Here is a 21,403-nt window from a genome sequence, read left to right as displayed (position 1 = left end):
GAATCCTCCCCCAAATGGTCTATACACATGCGCCCATGTCTGTTTAACTATTTGCACACATGTATCTATGTATGTATCCCTCTATCTATGTATCTATCCATGTATCTATGTATGTACCCATGTATCTATGTATCTTTCTGTATATGTATGTTGAAAGAGATTTTTTTCATCTACCTTGGTCCCAGTGGGCCAGCTTTCTTCCTCCCACGGGGTCCTGTAGTCACTTAATGAAATGACTATTCTGAGACTTGATATCAGTTACAGTTGTTTAGCCAATGGCTTAGGCTTCCTCTTGGCTAGCTCCCTCTTAATTATTAATCCATTTCCCTTTATCTGTGTATCTCCACATGGCCTTGTCTTACTGGAGAATGTCCGGGAGTTATACCTCCCTGGTGGCTACATGCTGTCTCCTTCTTGTCTTTCTTTTCCCTGCCTAATCTGATCTCTGATCGCTTGAGTTTGATTTCCACGCCATGCTCCCCCCACATATATCAGGAGGAGAGAAGCCACTTGCAAGTTGTCCTCTGACCTGATATACATGGACACACACACACACACACACACACACACACACACACACACGCACACACACACATGCACACACACACAATACATACATGCATACATACATATTTTAATTAAGAATAAAACCTCCTGCCCATAGTGGAGTACAGGATTGTAATACCAGCACTCTGAAGCAGAAGCAGGATTGCTTCCAATTCAAGACTAGTAAGGCTATATAACAAGAAGCCACCTCTGACAAGAAGGGGAAAAGAAAGAAAAATCTTTTCAAATTCTTTCAACTATTAGAAGTGAGGCGAGCTTATAACCTGTTAGTTGTGATTAAATAACTCAACTTCAAAAGTCTAAGCTTTATTTCTCTGGGTGTATCTTCTCTCAGATGGCCTGTCCACACAGCCTGGGTAGCCAAAGCCCATGCCTCGCTATCACCACTCCCAACCCATCCCGAACAGTGAATTCAAATCCAATGCCAAAAGTTACTTATTAAACACAAGAGATAGTGTGCCCTGAGAAACCCATTATAAACTTTGTCTGTGGGAGGGCTGGTCTCTTCCTGAAACCGGGGACAGACAGAGAAGAGGAGATGGGGAATCGCCACGTAAGTGTTCCTTGCCTTTGGGATTCAGTTTTCTGTTTGGTTAGCCTGTGAAAGAATCCATCTGTGAGCTCATGGTTGATAGCCTCATGCTTCCTCACTCTGATGTCCCCTTTGTTGCTAGCATTAGCAAAAGTATACCATGCTTTTTAAATGTATTTGGAATACATTTCTCTTCTGGCAAGTTAAAATCTCGTAAGAGGGGCTTTTAAAAGGTGTTTAAAGTAATGCAATAAAGATTTCCGTGCAGAGGGCAAATGACTTGCATGTGTTTGTAGAACGTACAAGTAAAGCTTTTAGTTTGTGGCAAAATTGTGCAAAACCTCATAGACCAGTCCTATTCAGAATGTGACTGATAGATGGGTTTCTGTTGCAATGATCAATATGGTAAGGTAAGATACTCCTGTGAGGCCATGTAATTCAGACTACAAGGTGAAAATCTTTCATTGTTATCTCCAAGCAGCTTCAAACACCCAGATACTTGCAATAGGTCACGGCATAGACCAAATGTTTCATTTTAGTTCTGAAATGCCTACACTTATGAATAGCATGTCGGAAGAACTGACCCAAACACTTACCATTTGTAATCTTTGGTGCATGAGGCAAATAGCAATTGAATCCGATTTATATGCTGAGATACAGTAAGAATCTGACTAAGGTTTGTGCAGCTGCCGTAGTTTCTGGTAGCAAGATTTTGTGAGTACGATATATTTAATAAAGATGTCTGTAAAGTATGACACTAGGGTAAAGTGACATGGACAAGCGGACTAAAACTCCAGTTTTTCCTGCAGGCTAGCTTTGTGTATAAGAGTTTGCCTTTATTGGCATGAAAGGGTCACCCAATGGTCACAAACCTACAAGAGTTGTTCTCAGAGGGTCATTAATTTTTAAATCATATGTAAATAGCCTTTTCTAGCTAGCCAAAGTTATGAGTTATCTATTTGCTGTCTTTCCCAGAAGCCAAAAACTACTTTTATTATCAATTCTTCGAATGGTCACTAGGGACTTCAGGAGACCACTGGCCCCAACACCTGCACTGTGGAGGACAATTTTGTCCCTTGAAAAACCACCCCTCACTAGACTGGAGCAGAACTTTTGTAGATTTCATTTTTGAATCCCAAGGCCTCTGAGAAGGCAATCAACAGTTGTCCAAAGGGGACATATCACCCTGGTAGCCTTGCACCGACTCAAGTACAGCCCATAGGCACTTTCTTTTCCTTTCGAATTGTTAGATTTCTCACAGATGTAATGTCACCTAGCTACAGTATTTTGCTTTAGGCTGAAAACCTCATTATAGGGCACAGCTTGCAATCAGGGATCACCGAGACATCCAAACATGTGCGCACACTCATGCAGGCACTCACACACGAATGTACACACCCATGCTCACAAGCACCCACCCACACTCCCAGCACACACTCACACACCCAGCCGGCATGCACCAACACAGGCAAAAGGCTTGTTACAATATTTGCAGCTAATGGGGAAAATGTAGCTTTCTAGGCCTTCACTGCTCCCAGAAACATCCGGTTAACAAACCCCTAGGACACTTTGCCCCAAGCTAAGTTACAATGTAGCAAGGAAATTTAACAAGTGTTGAAAGAGTAACTACATCCTAAAAGAGTGAGTGTAAAACCTACTTTGAGAATGAAATATTATCCCAGAAATGGCTCAAACTGATGGCCCTAGCAAACTTCTTGAATATCTACAAACCAAAACCCAAATGGCAAAATCAAGGCACAAAATACTAGTAAGATAGTACTAGTTCCTGCCAGCTTAATATCCAATGTGGTGTCATGCTTACTCCAATCAATCTACCAAGAATGTTTTAGTCGTGGTACTTCCTGCAATGCCATTGGGCCCTTCCCTTGGCTCTGATACTTGACTTCCATATCAACTCTCTCTCTCTCTCTCTCTCTCTCTCTCTCTCTCTCTCTCTCTCTCTCTCTCTCTCTCTCTCTCTCTCTGTGTGTGTGTAGGTGTGTCTGTCACTCTGTCTCTCTCTCTCTCTGTCTCTGTCTCTCTCTCTCTCACACACACACACACCTTTGTTCTTTCCCTCCCATGACTATGAAATGAAATAAGACTTATTAAAATATAAAATGCACACACAAAGGCAGGCGCTGAACTCATGTACCAGCACTTGCCCATTCTTGTGACCCAGGGAACTGCCCTAAACCTTAGGTTAGCATCATCATGTAATATCCAGAGAAGCAATACATTCCTAAGAGCACATCCATAGACCAATACCCACATATAACTATTTGTCTAATTATTGCAAATTCAAGAGGATAGTGGCAGAGGATGCATCTTCCAAGGACTGACATCTGGGATCTTAGCCAGGCCAGAAACGGAAGGATACTTACACCTTGCTTCTCTTCTTCCTCCCCATTGGTGATTTCATTATTTGTATTTTTATCTATTACTCTTGTGTATGTGCATATGTGAGCATGCTTACCGTGATGCATGTGTGAGCATGCTTACCGTGATGCATGTGTGAGCATGCTTACCGTGATGCATGTGTGAGCATGCTTACCGTGATGCATGTGTGAGCATGCTTACCGTGATGCATGTGTGAGCATGCTTACCGTGATGCATGTGTGAGCATGCTTACCGTGATGCATGTGTTGAGGTCTGAGGAGTCAGCTCTCTCCTTCCACCTTTAGATGCCTTCCAAGAATAGAACTCAGGTCTCCAGGCTTTCACATGTGCTTTTTACCCAGTGAGCCATCTTGCCTGTCCTGACTTTCTTTTATTTCTTTTCTTTACTCTCCCTGCCTCCCTCCCTCCTTCTCTCCTTCCCTCCCTCCTTCCTTCCCTCCCTCCCTTCCTTTCTTTTTTTGGTGCTAAATACATAATTCCTTGTGACTAGCCTGTTTGAAATAGCAGTAAGCAAGATACTGGCTTAGTGTCATCACACCATAGTCAGGGTTTGCACAGCCTAAGTTGGCCCCTACGCTGCTGAACATCAAACATAGAAAAATAAGATACATAGAAAATTGTGCTTAGAGTTAGCTAGATGGCACGCCAGTTCTTTCTGCTTTGTTGTGTGGGTTGTTTCCAAGAGAGTTGGTATCTAGAGGGAAATAGGAAGTTGATCTGACCACTAACATGTGACAAATAATAGAGAGAGCGAGCGAGCAAGGCTTGGGAGGGGCGCTACAAATGTGGAAATGCTCACAAAGCCAAATGGATGGGTGGCTGCTGGGAAATTATTTGCAACATTGATAAAGAGAGTCTAGAAAGACCCGCAGCTTTGCTATTCAGCACTGGGCCCCTGACCAGGGGAAATATTACCAGGACACTTATCATAAATGTGAAACTGGGGCTATAGAGACGACTCCAACCATAAACGGGTTGCTTTACAAGCATGAGGACATGAGTTCAAAGTCCCAGCAACCAGGTAAAAATCCAGGCATAGTGTGGCAGCACATGTCTGTAACTCCAGGACTTCACAGGCAGAGACACGAGATCCCTAGAGATTTCTGGCCAGCTAGTTTAGATGAATCTGGGCATTCCAGGTTAGTGAGAGACCCTGCCTCAAAAATAAGGCAGCAGGCTAGGCATTGGCACACCTCTTTAATCCCAACAGTCAAGAGACAGAGGCAGGTGGATCTCTGAGAGTTCAAGGCCAGCCTAGTACTTAACAAATTCCAGATCAGTCAAGGCTACATAGTGAGATCCTGTCTATAAAAGAAAAATAGAGAAGTGATTAAGGAAGACACTGAGTATTAACCTCTGACCTCCACAGGTGTGCACAAGCACACACCTGCACACACACCTGCACATCCACACACACACCCCACACACGAAAGAAACACAGAATCTTAGTGCCACCCGGAACTTGAGTCTGTATCTTGTGCTCCTTCCCTGAGTCTCTTAGAGTCTCGGGTACAAGTTCCCAACATTAGATGGACATTGGGTTCACCCGGGGAGTTCTAAAACCTACTGGTGTCCAGGTCCCGCCCTGGAGACTTGAAATCACTTGCTGTGGCTGTTGTCCTGGACATCAGGGTTTGTAAGTGTTCCCTCGAGTGACTCTGAAGTCCCGTGCATCTGCCTAACCCTAGGGAGGGCTCGACACGCTGCTGAAGCCAGGAGTCACCAGGAGTGTCTGTGAAAGCAAAGCCACTTGTAAGTCTTCCTTCTGCCCGGCAACTTGCTGCACTGCCCTTGAACGTGCCGAGGCAATGACTTGCTTGTGCTAATATTTGGCCAACATAAACATTACCTAATGTGGAGAACAGTTTGGGACCAGTGGCAGATGATCACTGAGGGAGCCCAGGTTGAAGCTAGACCACGTGATACTTGGGAGGTGCACAAACAGGTGGCGAACAGGCCTAGATTTCTAGGAGAAGACAGCGAGCTCTGGAGGCAAGTGAAAACATTGTAGGAGTTTCAGGGAATACGGTACAATTGTAACCAAGTGTATACATTCAATTGTGACGGGTTACTCAAGGGTACCACAGCCAACCCCCATCCGAAGCAGCCTGAAACCACGCCTCTCTTAGCAGGAAAACATTTGTGGTGGAAGGCTACTCTTTTGGGTCACCACACTGAGTATAGAAAGTCCCCAGAAGGAGACTGATTTTCATTGAAGATCTAGATACTTTTCAAGTGAAATTATGTGCCTTGGGCTTCTGGAATTTCTTGTCTAGGGCAGACAAAAGCAGCCACATTGACATAGTGAGAAGGCCGCCCAGAACACCTAAAGGAAGTATTGTTACACTCACATAAGAAAGAAAATGAAACTCACAAATTGACACAGGATCTGAGGGCAGCAGGTGCCAGGAGCCATATAAAGTGCCTTAGAGTAGAGATGCATGTGTACATAGCCCATTGGCACAGCCTGGCATCCGTGTTCTTAGCTCAGAAGCAAGAACTGAAAGTCAGCCAGGCAGTAGTGGTGCATGACTCTAGCTAATTCCAGCACTCAGGAGGCAGAGGCAAGGGTAACTTTGTGGTAGAGGCAAGGGAAACTCTGAGTTTGAGGCTAGCCTGGTCTACAAAGCAGGTTCCAGGACAGCCAGGACTGTTACACAGAAAAACCCTATCTAGAAAAACAAAAATAAACAAAAAAAAAGAGCCAACCTCTCAGCAGTGATGGAGACAAATGGACGTTAAGCGGGGCCTCTTAATAATGATAGTCATTGTCTATCCAGCGCTTACTGCAGTGGGAGTTGAATAGACTTGCACTGTGATCTGCGATGTTTGAGCTTTCCCCTGTGCCCCACTCTGGATAGAGTCCTCATGACAATCCTAAGAGACTCTCCCAAACAGAAAGAAAGGGAAGCAAAAGTGGGGTGATTTGGGCATCCGTTAAGAGGTACATCATGGGGGCTGGGGGGATGGCTCTTCACATAAAGTACTTGCTGTAGGAGCATAAGGATGCATTCCGATTCCAAGAACCCATGTAATGGCTGGCTTGGCAGTGTGCATCTGTAACCCTCAGGACTTGGTGAGGGATATGCAGGCAGGACACTGCAAGAACTTTCTGGCCTGCTAGCCTAGGCAAAGTAGTGAACTCCAGAGACAATGAGGGACCCCATGGAAAGTGATAAAGGGAGGTACCAATACTGACCTCTGGCCTCGATCTGCTTACTCACGGGGTGTGAACACACCCTCACAAACATATATATGCAATGCACACACACACACACACACACACACACAAGATACAATATGGATTTGGATTTCGCAAGTTCTCATACTGTGTCTTGGGTTCATTTAAGGCTTGTGTTAAAAGTAGAAGCTAACCTACCTACCATAATTAGTGGGGAAACAGGGTCATTACCCCTTAATCTTCTTTCCTCCAGCAACCCCCTAAGCATCTGCAAACAGTACGACCATCCGGGGACCATGCTGGTGTTGAATACACGAGGCTATGGAGCTATGTCATTCAAACCAGCACAGATGCTTCCAAACGCACCCAAATTAAGGCAACATTTTACTTCACTGTAGCTCAAATATCTCTGCCCAGATCAACTCTCATGAGTGAGGCACTAACAATTATGTGTTTTAAATCGCCCCCACCCACCGAGGGGCAGGCATACTTCCAGAACGATGATTTCTAAATGTGATCTGCGGACCAGCATCATGGTTTAGCACAGGACCCACTGAATGGCAACTGCAGAGGCAAAGCCCAGTGACTGCATCTGAACGGACCCTGTGGGTGACTCGCATGGTCACTTTGAAGGGCTGTAGCAGACCCCAGCATGGCAAACGCAGGCCCTAGCGTGGCAAACGGTCACCATAAGGTTTTCCCTTTACCCTTCTCCCCCATTGCCTCTGCCGTGACAAAACCATTAGGTTACATTCCTGAAACTAGCCACCAAGGTCCATTCCCTTATTTGGCCACTTCCTCCTCCTGAGGCTGACTACCAAGGTCCAGCTATCAAAGTATTGAAGTCCAGCAATCAAAAACCCCCTTTGGTTCACCTAATTAACATGACCAAAGTTGAACACCTCAGCCTAACACAGGGCTTCCCATTTTACCTTGAGAAACCGCCATTTCCCTGTGGGCCACATCTGTCTCTTCTCTATCCAGAGGGAATCCTCTGTCCCTTCAGAGCAAACATCCCTCAGCTGTCACCCTTGTTCCCTTCCCCCTCTCCCTCATCCTCTGTCTACTGCCTTTGTCTCTTACTCCCTGCCCTCTGTCCATCTGAGGAAAAATACATCCCATTTTTGCTGAGAACTTGGTCTTGGGATGTCTTGTGCCGACTTCATACAACTATGTCGCGACAGGCTATGTCATATTCAGGCCCGTGTTCGCCATGCTCGGGCCTGCTAGAGCCCTTCACACTCAGCTGCCATAACCCTGGTCAGAGCAGAAACCTCCCCCAGGCGCAGGGTGGAGCTGGGTCTCAGCTTTCTGTATGGACCATTCTCACCACCAAGTCTCCAGAGATGCCCAGACAATGGCCCTGGAAGTCTGCTTACCTCCAACCTTCCTCCTTGCTTTAGGCAACAGGGAACTCCCCCCAGTCAATCTCACAACACGGAGTGACAAATGGGGGCCTGCCTAGGTGGGCCATGTTAAGACGTGGGGAAGACTGGGAGATGAACCGTCATCACCAAGTACAACACAGGGAAGCAACGGTCCCAGAGACAGTGAAAACCCTCTACCCCTTCCAGCAGCCAAGCCAGTGGCAGTGGACTGGAGAGACACGGGCGGGGGAGAGGGTCAAATCTTGTGGTTTGATGATTGTGTGGGGAGAAAGGAAGACAATACAATGACTTCCAAGCTTGTGTACCCAGGTAGATGGCCATCCACCTCAGAGATGGACGGCAACGCGCAGGTTTCCAAAATCGGAGTAAGTTCGACGTCAGGGTCTGTTGAGTTTGAGATATCTTCCACACACCCAACAGGCACCTGCGTCAGCACCTCAGAAAACAGGGGGCTTGAGGTAACTGGGGAGGAATGAGCCCACAGAAGGTTTCTGTCTGTCTTTGAGCAATTAGTAGGTGGTACCGGTTACAAGCAGGACTAAAAATAGTTTCAGTAACAAGCACATTTATGACTTGTCTGCTGTGTGACTTTCCTTGGGGAGACATGAACCAATGTCTATTCACCCTAGATACGGCACCAAGGACAAACCAAATCCACGATTTTACCCAAGTTTCGCACGAACCAGTGGATTTAACTGGAGTTAAATTTATTTACAAGGACATGGGAGAGTGGGTTTTGCCCACAGGGGTATGAGCTGGCAGCTACAGCACCGAAAACAAGTTTCACGCTTTGGTGATTTTTACCTATGGAGAGGGCAGGGTCTCGTGTGGGGCCTAATGCATAACCGTGTGAGCTGGTTGCTTCATGAACCCTCTCCTATGTCTTCAAGGGAACTTAGGAGGCCTGACCTCACGAGAGTCTCATGAGGGTGATCACAGCTTGTCTGATTCCAAGATAGGAAGAGCAAGGTCATGCCCAGAGGCCCAGTTCCACGACACAGCCCTAGCAGGCAGCCTGGAAAGAGGCACAGAGCATGTCAGAAACATCATTAAGGACCAAGCTCTGGCTGCCTCTCTGTCCTGCCCCCTCCGTGTACATATGCTCCTCCTCCTCATGGCAGAAATGGTCATGAGTCGCAGCAAGGAGGAAGAGGAGAGGGGAAATACATATCTCTCCTTGTGTGCCATTTTCCTATCCGAGGCAAATCTTTTTGAAGAGTTCCAAGCATCCCACGTCAGGGGGCAGACTGGTGGTCAGACTCACCCTAGGCTGGCAAAGGGAGACTGAAGGGTGGTGAGCCCTTTGTCTGTGGGTTAGAGTAAACTGTTCATTTACATAGAGGGGGAGAGAGGAAGGGTTGGGGCACCGGAAGAGTTGGCTCCATGCTGTTGGAAATGGTGTAGCCAAAGGAACCAGCAAGAGGGAGGCCTGGTATTACAGCTCCAACCTAGGAAAACAGGGTCTGTTTCCAGAGTCCATGAATGTTGGCTGCAACACAAGCATGCATGTGTGCATACAAGTGCGTGCACACACGTGCACTCAGACACACACACACACACACTAGAAAGAGAGAGTGTACAGGTTCTCAAGTCCCTTATATAAAACTGTTTAACACTCACATATAACTTATGCACACCCTCGTGAATACCAACCCCTGTCTAGGTTAGTGCCAAGGCAGCACTGTGCTATATATGAAGTGTAAACAGTTGTTCACGCTACTGTTTCAAAATTAATGCCTGCACAGGTTCTGGTCAGACGCAATGATTTTCCAGATAGGTTCTTACCTGTGGTTGGTTGAATGTGAGGAACCAAAGCCAACTTCACGTCACGTCACCTTCCTTCAGCATCTGCATGTATAAAACGTCAGAGAGGGGATGGAGAGAGAGCTCAGGGGCCAGGTGTGCTCGCTGAACCGTCATGAAGACCAGAGTTTGCATCCAAGCACTCGAGTAACAAGCTAGGTGACCTGTGCATGTCTGTGATCCCAGTTCCCAAGGGAGGCAGAAACATGAGTATCCTAGGGCTTGTTGTCTTCCAGTTCAGCCAAAAAAGCGTAAGTCCAGGGTTCAAGGAGAGACCCCGCCTAAAAAGAACAGTCAGAGGGTGATAAGGGAGGACACCCATACCCTCTTCTGTGCTCTGTGTCATCTTCAAAGACGCATATACCCTCCTCACACACTCACACAGACATACGTAGGCAGAGGCTTAGTCCCAAATAAACACACAGAGTCTTGTATTAACTATAAACTGTCTGGCTTACCGGTCATGCCAGAACCTCTTGCTTCCTCAGCAGCTCCATGGTGTCTCCCCCAGCAGAGATTCACTCTCCCGAGTTCCTCTTCCCTGAATCTTTCGGTCTGGAAGTCCCACCTACACTTCCTGCCTGGCTACATCCTGCCTGTCCATTGGCTGAAACAGCTTTATTTATCAACCAATAAGAGAAACATGTTCACAGCATACAAAATGACATCTCCCATCAGACATACCCAGATAAATAAATCATCTTTTTTTTTCTGTTTTGGTTTTTCAAGACAGGGTTTCTCTGTGGCTTTGGAGGCTATCCTGGAACTAGCTCTTGTAGATCAGGCTGGTCTTGAACTCACAGAGATCCACCTGCCTCTGCCTCCCGAGTGCTGGGATTAAAGGCGTGCGCCACCACCACCCAATATAAATCATCTTTTTTTTAAATGTAAGAGAATTCTGGTTGGCTTGGGTCATGCCCCGCCTGGTAGTTAATCACATGGCCACAGCTGAGATTACTGTCGGGAGAGGGGGCATTTCCTTACCACTGCTGGTTTCCTCCAAGTGTGGCGTTGACCAATATCATGTCTCATGCCCTCACTGTTCACACTAGCTTTCAGGTGACCAAGAGGTAATAAAGACAAGCTAAACAACTCCCTCTTCCTATGATGGGGGATTTGAGTAGTTATAATGGGGGCCAGGGAGGGGAAAAACACAAAAGGGATTTTAAGGAGAAGAATTGCTAGCCCTGGGGCCGATGCACACCCATTATGGGGGAAAGAATACCATTCATTGTTTCGATACAGGCTGAGATAGGAATTGTGTTAAAACAAACTCGGCTGTTTCACCTTGGTTCATTTCCAGCAAATCAGAACTTGTCCCCACTGTTGTTTAGAGCTCTCGCTGTCCGATATATACAATACCATTATGACCTACCTCAGCTCCCAATATTTTTTTTCTCAATTCCACCTGCCCACTGAGCTTTGACTATCAAGGTTTCTAGAACACACCAGTTATTTTTTTATCTTCTAGGAAACAAACCCCAAGTTTTTACTCTGGGTGAATTGGCTAGAGACAGTCTTTGGTGATGTAAGAAGGAAGGAGATCGTTCCTTTCTAATGAAAAACATACTTCCTTTGCCACAACCCCTGAAGACATGGCTCCTGTCACCATTGAGAAATGACCTTCATCTCCCAGCAGCCACCCTGCCCTCCAAGCTCCCTTCCCTTGGTGCAGCACAGCCGTAACTGGATATCTGGAAGCTTAACACTTTTCCAAGGTCTCCAGCTTCCAGAGCAATCTGTGGGCAACCTTTAAGTAGGCCATCACTTTCCCCACCACACAAATCTTTTTCCTAGATGATTAATGCTATCCCCCTTCTAGTAGATGCCCTATGTTCTTGGGCCCAACACAGTATTAAAAAAAGAACCAGAAATGGGCCTGCTGGGAGCTGTCACATAGATGGGACATCCTGACGCGCAGGCAGGCTGTGGTGCCCTCAATGCCAGCATGCAAACAACAGGACAGGAGGTGACAGCAGCCTTCTCGCTGAGATCTGTACAGGGCTCCAGTTTTTCTTCCCCATTACCTTATCCTGTTTCTCATCTTTCAGATTTATCATCAGAAAGACACGGCCGCTTTTAATCTTCCCTTTTATGGAAGCCCAATCATTTGCTCTTAGTGCCTGGAGATCTTAGTCAGGACCCGTGTGCTGTTTACCACTAGAAGCCCAACCTCTCAACACCTACTAAAGCCATGTGTTGACAGCATTATACAAGTGCAGGCCATCTAGACTCTGGGCACGTAGAACCTTGGTACTATTGACATTTGGGCTCAGATAACACTTGGTTGTGAGGGGTTTTCTATGTATTGGAGAATGTTTAGCAATCCATGGCTTCTATCCTTAGCTATAAGAGTAGTCACTCCCTATCTGGGATTGTTGTAAATGTTCCCAGGCAGTGCCAATGTTGCCCAGAAGGAGAACTCACTCCTGGCTAGCTGAGAGTCAGTGCATTTGCTACACACCTTTGGGAGAGCAAGACCAGGGGGCACCATTTGTCCCCATGATGTCTTCAGCTCTCTGGACCTGCATCAGTGGCCGTATCTGTTGCCTTTTGCCTTCATGTTGAACTTATCTCTTATCACGGGGGCAAAGCTCCTGGAGGTTGACCCTTGTCCTCCTGATGAAGACAACGACAGCTCTGTGGCAGCTGTTATTCTACGTTGATGATTTATGGTGGCCAGGGGAGGAGGCTCTGCTGTACAATCAGTGAGGCTGGCAGACTGTTAAGCTGCAGGTCCCCCTGAGTAGAGTGACGCCATGGGAAAGGACATTGGTGTAGTCACCCATGAGCTCATTTACACACATCTCCTGCTTGGTTGTAGCCCACAGAAGGTTCCCAGGCTTCCTCTCCCTCTATGCTTACTCAGCATGACAAGCTGGCTGTACATTCACACTTCCGAATGTCCGTTGTCACCTTCAGGAGCTACAGTGCCTGCTACTTCAAGGTGCTGGCTATAGAGGAGTCTTAAGGGAGGCTTCCTTGCTTCTGGCCCAGGCCACTGTCACCTCTGAGAAATGTCACATCAACATGTGTAACCTCAGAATGCTTGTCTTTCTAGAAAATGCTGCCAACTATGCTAATTGCCATTAAAGAGTACGGAGAGCATGGTAACACACACCTGTAATCCCAGCACTTAGAGGCAGAGGCAGGAGGATCTCTGTTGAGTTCTAGGCCAGCCTGGTCTACAGAGCAAATTCCAGGACACCTAACTACGTAGAGAAGCCTTGTCTCAAAAACTCAATTTTAAAAAAGGCATCAACATATAGAATGGATGCCTATGTAAATAAGGCATGCTGAGTTCTAATCCAAATTGATGCCTTTTTCTTTTCCTTTTGCAAGTGTCTGTGTGTGTGTGTGTGTGTGTGTGTGTGTGTGTGTGTGTGTGTGTGTGTGTGTACACATGTATGGGTACGTGTGTGTGGAGGCTTGAAGCCAAGATCAGGAATCTCTCCAAACACCCTCCCCGTTGTGTAATAGAGGCACAGTTGAACCCAGAGCTTGGCAGCTTCAGCTGGTCCGTGTGTTCAGGAACCTACTCAGCCTGGCCCAGGGATCCCTTGTCTCTGCTTTCCCAGCCCTGGAACTACAGGAGGACCACTATACCCAGCAGGCCTTTACGTATGTAAATGGCCTCAACCCCAGGCCTCACATTGGTGAGGCAAGCAGTTTAAGCATTGAGCTATCTTTCCATCTCCATTTGTCTTCTTCCAACCTTATTTGTCCAGTGATCCAAATAGCTTACTCCTGTAGAGGGACGTCCAGGCAATTAATAATCACTGTGTCACTTCAACTGCGTCTCTGAAAGCAGAATCTATGGCAAAGCGTGGCTCTGTCACACTCCCAGCACCCCGTGAGGACAGAGCTCAGGCTCCTCTGAGCTCTTCCTGGCTCTCTGATTCACCCCAAGGTTAGTAATTACAGACAAGGGAGGATAGAGGCTGTGGGACTAGGAGAAGCTCTGCTCTTAGCTGGGGATCCCAGTGGTAAAGCAATAACCGCAGGGCAGAATACCAAGTGTCCCTACAAGAGCCCAACTGTGCTTGAATGCACCCAACAGGATACACAGAAAAACAGGATTTTCTGTTTGGTAGTCTTAGTGCTTGCCATACAAGCAGTTAGTGCACTTATATTAAAAAAATAATAAGACTTTTGATCAGATTGATTAAACCAGAGGGAACCATAACCAAGAAGCCATCAACCTAACGAAACCAACATGTCACCCTTGAAATGCAAATGGCCCCTTGATTGTTTCAAGGTGTCTTTCAATCTGTGCTATCTGTGGCTGTGGATACATCATGCAGGTAGTTTCTGGCTTTGCATTCATGAACTTTAACTGTGCATTAATTTGTGTTCAGACTACCTGGCTCAAAAGTACAGATGACTAACCATTCAGAGGTATGAGGTCATTACAAGGACAGGAATCTATCCCATGAGCAAGTGGAGGACCATAGGCATGGGACTTAATAACCAGACTGTAGTTTCTTTGCCTATAAAATGACAGGTTTAGGTACATTCCTTCAGTGCGTTCCACAGTTCAAGCTTAAAGACAGCCTTTACAATGTTGCCTGTTCACACACGTCACCCAATCTATAACAGTTCTACTGATTACCACCTTTAAACCTGTTTGGTTTTTTTGCATCAGTGAATTTCTCTTAAGAGGAAACTCTAGATTAGCATGATGAATACTGAACTAGCATCAGTGTATATATAAGAGAAAACAAAAGACGGTATCAAATTCTAAGTAAATTTGGTGTTGCCTGCTAACGGCTCAGATCCTGTCACCTGCTCTCCGATTTTAAAGTGAGAGGGAAAAAAGTTGTTTGCATGGAACAGAATAGTAACTGGCACAGTAAATATCGGGGGCCTTGGGGCCGCTGTGCAAGTTCTTACATCCAGTTATCACACAAAAGTAGCCACGGAGACATAACTGGATAGGCTGGATGGTGCCACTTTATTTCCAAAAACAAATGATGGGCTAGTGATGGCCCTCAGTCTATAACACAGCATCGGCTAAGCTGGAAGTGTGTGAAACCCTAACATTGCCAGGCAAAGACAACCAGAAGAGTTGAGAGAGATCCTGGCCAGGTCATCTCCCTCAGAGCCCGTTAGCCCTCCGTATGGTATTAATTCTAAGAGCTCTAACTGCAGTTTAGCTCAAACTGCCCCACATCTGAGCATCTGAGGCCTTTGCTTTTCCCTGTGAATCCCATTGTCCCTCAGGTAAAGTCTGAGGGAACCCCCTTTGAGCTAGCTCCATCACCCCGGGAAGGCTGATGCTATTTTAAACTCAGGATATCTATGTTGGTAAATTTTCTCTTCCCTTCCTCTGTCCTCACTACTGCCCTTGACCCCTGACAATGACCTGACAAGGTCAAGCAAGCATTGCAGAAGGGAGAGGTGCCTGTCTCCTGAAAAGAGAGAGATCCTGTCCTGCATTCATCACGTGACATAGGCCTGGAATTGGCAGCATATGGCCCCATCCCCTTCATGAATACATCTACATTGACCAAGTGCTTCAGTGAGTGACCATTGCACTGGGTATTGGGGATGTGACAATGGGCATGAAGGGACTCTACCACCAAGAAGTCTACAGTCTAAGGAGCAAGCCAGGCTGGTAAATGTGTACAGTGAAGAGAACAGGATAGAAGTCTCTAATGTAGAATATAAACACAAAAGACAAAGTCGGTGGGAGTGCTGGAAAATGAGACCATAGTCAAAAGCCTAATTTATAGGTTTACCTATGTCAATATTTGACAGTTTATCAGGATAGAATCCAGTCACCTCCCACTGCCCCCAAATAAACACCTGAGAAGTGGCCTTCTACTGGCCATACCGTCCCAATCCTCAGAATACCTTCGCTAAAATTACACACACACACACACACACACACACACACACACACACACACACACCACATACACACCACACACGCCACACACACACACCACACAAACACATACACCATACACACACCACAAACACACACAAACACACACACCACATACACATACCCAACGTACTACACACAACACACACACATACCACACACACCACACATAGACACCACACACAAACACACACACCACAAACACACACATACCTCACACACACAAACACACACTCTCTCCACTCCCCACCCACACTCCACAAACACACACACAAACACGTACACACCTCACACACACTCCACACACACATACTACACTATACACACATACACAGCCCCCCCCCATGCAGAAAGCATACTGTAGCATTTTCTGCTCTAGAAGAAAGTGGAAAACTTGCGAGTGTAGGGTAAGATGAGGAGAGGAGGAGGAAGTGTCCTCAGAGCTCATGGAAGGCCTGGAAAGCTGACTTCTCCCCTGCCAGCTCTGGGGCATCATGCCAAGTGGTCAGTCTTTAATCTTCCCGAGACTTGGGTAGGGCAAATGGTAATCCGTTAATCTCAGTTTCCAAAGGAGAAGCAGAACACACGGTTCCTTCCGCTTGAGTGGAGAGGAACACGGGGAGACGGTTCTGGCTACAGTGACGCTCCTGCATGCCCGGCCTGCCTAAGAGGAGACGGAGGCCCATGCTACCCTGCAAAGAGTGGTACCCAGCCTTCAGGTTGCATTTCACTTTCTGTTTTCTCTCCATTAGACATCTCTTGATCCCACAGCTATCTAGACAAGAGGCTCTGGACTCTCTGACCGGGTGACAAATGTCAAATGATGCTTCTGTGAAAGGCAATCTTTCAAAGGGTCGGACTGCAATTTCTGTTCTTAAAACTAATTTTAATAGGGGCCCAAAGAAGCAGTAATAGCAAGTCAATAGCAGAGTTTCCGGACCCAGAGTGTAGGCATGGATACTCATTCCGTCACGTGGCCTTGGACGGGTAACTTACTTCTCTGTCTCAATCTTCTAAACTGCACAGTCATAACACCTGTCTCCACAGCTGCTGCGAGGATTAAAAGGGGTTTCATGTAAATAATCTAGAGCAGGGCCTGCCATGTAACAAGTGATCTGTTTTTGGCCGTCATTCTCGGTGCTAAGTTTTTCTCCCATAGATTTCTCTGTGGCTTTTAGTGCCTGATACTAGTTAAAAGCATAAAGTGAATTTGGAGTTGACAAAAATATAGTTAGTAATTTTTTGCTCGCTGTGATAAAGGTAGGTTTTATTTTTACGTGTGTGCACACTTGCATGTTTGTATGTTAATGTGTGTGCACGTTTGTGTGAAGGCCAAAAGGCAACCAGACAGCCTCCAATGTCATTTCTAAGGTGCTATCCCTATTGTTTTCATTTTCTGTTTGTTTCTATAAGACAGGATCTCTCCAACTAGGCCAGGCTAGGCTGGCTGACCAGTGAGGGCTTGCCTGCCTCCCCAATACCAGGATTACACATGTGCAATACCATACCATACCTAGGCTTTTTTAATGTGGGCTTTAGGGATTTAATTCAGATATGTGTGCAAGCACTTTACCAAAGAAGCTATATCAACAACCCAAGTCCCAGTTTCGAATTCTCCAGGCTAAGCACCATGGGAAGAATTCAACCCAGTGCAAACCAAGCAAAGATAGAAGGAGATAACTGAAATAATGAGTCCTCACCACATGCCAACCACTATGCCAAATGCTCTGTGTCCATGTCCTTATAACGGGCCATAGGAGGTGGAATTCTTACTAACTTTCGGAAGGGAAAGCAGACTTAGAAAAGACAAGAAGGGGAGAAAGCTTTGTGTCTGGGTTAAGAGTAAATAGCTTTGAGTGTAGAGAGAGAAACCATGCTGTCTTACAGGAGTCTTTCCCCAAATTAGACTCGGGTTTCTCAACCTTATAACATTTTAAAAATCAATACAAGGCAATTTTACAATGGAATGTGATTAAGCATTTAAAAAAGAAAACAATCAATCCATTCGTGACAACCCTGATGAGCCTAGGAAGCACCCCACTGAGTAAAGTAAGTCAGTCACTAAAAGATCAACACTGCATCCCTCCACCTCCAGGACCACTTCCGGGAGGGACCTACAATAGCAAAACTCCCAGGGATGGTGCATTGAGCATGGGCTCCAAGGGATGCAGGTGTCATTCAGTCACTGTGCAGTCTCAGCCACAGTGAGTTAGTTCTGGAGACGCACTGTGCCGTGTGCAACCGCTACTCAACAGTATTCTAACACACGCTTAACATTAGTCAGGCATGTAAATCTCATGCAGAGTCTTTCACGGCACATTCAAGGAAACACAGAAAGTTGGGGAGGTGAGGGTGTATCTCAACCCTGGATGGTGGTGATAGTTCCGTGGGTTTATGTGTGTAACTATAGGTGTCAAGTTGTATGCAGTGTGTTGTATTCCAATCAAATTGGTAATTTTCTTCAAGAATGTTGTTTTAAGAAAGTAGTGCAAGGCGAGTTCAGCCAGAATAGCCAGCATTGGTTCATGCTGCATCCAGAATGGCTGGCAATGGTTCGTGGTGCCATGGATGGTGCCAATGGTAATTGCTGCCCCTGAGAGGAATCTAGGCTTGCCCAGGGCTAGCCCCAGCACAGTCTCTCGCCACTTTGCTCCTGCTTCACAGACCCAGAAAGCACCTTCACCAAATCCTCCCTCAGCCTCTTCCTTACTTCACAGTGGTCCCAGCAGCAGCACCTGGCAGCTCAGGGACGCTCGCCCTCGGTGCTTCCTGAGCCCTGCTGGCTCAGAGCCTGGACACCAGGCAACCGTTCTCAAATATTTACTAAGCAGAGGGCCCCAAGCCAGGACCTCCGGAGACCTTTGGTGGAAATATTAAATCCCAGCGCTGCTCCCGTTACATTTCAACAATACTTCAGAGTCACAAATGACCCTTACATCCTTATGTCACCAGGCAGCCCAGCTTCTACGTGCCACCAACCTGGTCCAGCACCTCAATACCCTGTTAGAGGCACGACCGTGTCTGAACACCACACTACACCTGAGAAAGTGCGTGTCTGCCTTACAGATGAGCTGGTGACTCTAAATGGGAAATAAAGTAGTGCTTCTGAGAAAAAAAAAGGGTCAATCTGAAGAGCAGGGCTTTCTAGTCAGGCTGAATTCGAATCTCAGTAACTCAGACCTCTTCATTGCAATAGAGAGACACACACATATATAAGTACATATGTGTGTGTGTGTGTGTGTGTGCCCAGATGTATGTTAGATATATGTGAATCAACTTAAGTGTCTTCATATGTGTACATTTGACTTTCCAAACTTGTTGGTAAAATGTGCGTAGCTGAGCCAAGCATGGCGTGGTGGTGACACCTACAGTCCCCAGCTCCTGGAAGCAAAGGTGTGGGTTGAGTCAAGGTTATTCTCGGCTCCATCGCGTGTTCAAGAACATCCTGGGACACATGAGATCCTGTGTCAGGAACGTACGTGTAATTGATGTTGATGTGCACATAAATAAATATCACTTCCTTAAATGTTGTAGGCATCACGACAAAAGCACAAGAGATGACTGAAGAGGTAGGGAGGGGCTGGCACAGATGCCCTATGACGGTGTCTAGTGTCCATGTGAAGCAAGCGCGTGGAATAAGGCGGGCACTTAGTCTCATGCCAGCCTGGGTTGGCCTCGCAGGATAGACGCTGCCTCCAGTTTACAGAGGAGGACGCCGGCTCTCAGGTGAGCGGCCGAGTAGCAGAATCGCAGCTGAACCAGGGTTCCTGTGGCCCAGGCCTCACACCGATGGTTATTGGCATCTAACCTCTTGTGCCAACTTTGCTTCCTGGGTGTCAGTAGGTGCCAGGGCTGTTCAGAACAAACACATCCAAACACAAAGGATGTCATTCCGCCGCCACATTCGAAGCAGGCAGGGTATCTGTGTGCTCATTCAAAACCTGGGAGCACGGCCATCCTGCGCTGGTGTCCCCTGCCACCAGCTCCGTCGCTAACCCATATCCCTCCCCTGAGATCTGGTTGGCAAATAGGACTAGCCTCCAAAGTCAGCTGCCCACTTAACAATGAACAATGGCTGTGGCATGCCCGCTACCTGAGCATTCCAGAGGAAAGCCTGTCTCAGCTTCCCCCGAAGGAGCCCCAGGACATCCAGGATCAGCCAGGGGAGACAAACATAAATACAGTCTTTGTGGAGACAGACCCAGCCACACAGAAAGAAAATCCAAACAGGCTGAGATTCTCCTCCTCTCCCCTTCCTCCCTCCCCCTTTGCCCCCCTCTCTCTCTCTCTCTGTCTCTGTCTCTGTCTCTCATCATGACATGACACATTAACCCTGCTATTACAAAGAAAAATACTTCATTGTCTTCTCATGCAGGCTGGAAATCGTAGCCAGCATGGCTAACAGTGATTCCTACAAGGAGAGGGCTGAGGTCCTTGTCCTTCCCTGCTGACGACAGTGTTTCTGATGGGGAGTTCATTCTGCACTATATTCCAGGCATGCACACCCATAAGGAAGTCCCAATGTCCTAGTCACTGTTCTACTGCTGTGAGGAGGCTCCATGACCACAGAACTCTTATAAAGGAACATGTTTAATGAGCATGTGAACACACACACACACACACACACACACACACACACACAGAGAGAGAGAGAGAGAGAGAGAGAGAGAGAGAGAGAGAGAGAGAGAGAGAGAGAGAGAGAGAGAGACTTGGCCTGGGCCTGGCTGGCGTGGGCTTTTGAAACCTCAAAGCCTACTCCGAGTGATACACTTTCTCCAACAAGACCACATCTCCTAATCCTTTTCAAAAAGTTCCACTCCCTGATGACCAAACATTACAATCTACGAGCCCATGGGGGCCATTCTCGTCCAACCCACCACACCCAGCATCATCTCCAGTCCTAACATGAGGTTCACACCCTCTCACAGAGTCCCCGGGTATCACAGCTTGAACCAAAGGACACTTGGAGTCAGCTTTTACCCGTGAGGGGTTTCTTTCCCCATCCTTTAACTATACTTTCACGGTATTTGTAAACCAGACAGGGATGGGGCCAGGGATGTCATTTACTATGTCCCAGTCAGAAAGTCCTGGCTCTAACCTTGGTTCCCACTCGGCCATTCCCCGACTAGGAGGTCTCAGACAAACCTTCACATGGCCTCCTAGCCCTCACAACATCTTTGTGCCAATGAGGAGAAGGCGTCCCTTTGAGGGGAAGCCACCCTGCCAGCGCTTGACAAGTGTGACCTGACTCTTAGGGACCTGAGGCACAGCCTGACCTCCACAGCCATTTCCAAAGTGCCGTGTTCAGCTTCCACTCTTAGTTTTGAAGTGGGGCAGCTAACGCAAGTCCTGATGCTGATGAGCTCCTGTGGAATGGTCTGGAACTGAACCCAGAATAGACAAGTTCTGCTCTCCGGGTCCAGCCCTGCCCCTGAAGAAGAGCAAGCACACCATTTAGTCTTCTGAGAGTCCTACAGAGACTCTCCTTCGCCTGGAAATTGATTAAAGAAAACTATGGTGGGTAGCTGGGGGAGGATAGCTCAGTGGGAGAAGCTCTTACTTCACAGGCGTGAGGTCCTAGGTTCGGATCACCAGAGTCTGTACAACATCGAATGCAGTAACACACAGCTGAAACACTTCAG

At 47.0% G+C, this 21,403-nt stretch overlaps 1 protein-coding gene across 1 annotated transcript in view; it reads left to right on the top strand.

Moving 5' to 3' along the window:
• The first annotated feature begins 1,027 nt into the window (after positions 1-1,027).
• Positions 1,028-21,403, top strand: part of Anxa13 (annexin A13) — a 45,883-nt gene continuing 25,507 nt past the window's right edge. The window contains exon 1 of the mRNA XM_005082742.4: positions 1,028-1,120. Within this exon, the coding sequence (XP_005082799.1) occupies positions 1,106-1,120 (15 nt within the window). The 5' untranslated portion in view covers positions 1,028-1,105. The remainder of the gene's footprint in view (positions 1,121-21,403) is intronic.

The sequence above is a fragment of the Mesocricetus auratus genome, unplaced genomic scaffold, assembly GCF_017639785.1.
Source record: "Mesocricetus auratus isolate SY011 unplaced genomic scaffold, BCM_Maur_2.0 Super-Scaffold_100023, whole genome shotgun sequence".
Classification (NCBI taxonomy): Eukaryota; Metazoa; Chordata; class Mammalia; order Rodentia; family Cricetidae; genus Mesocricetus; species Mesocricetus auratus.
This window is presented reverse-complemented; position numbering and strand designations above follow the sequence as displayed.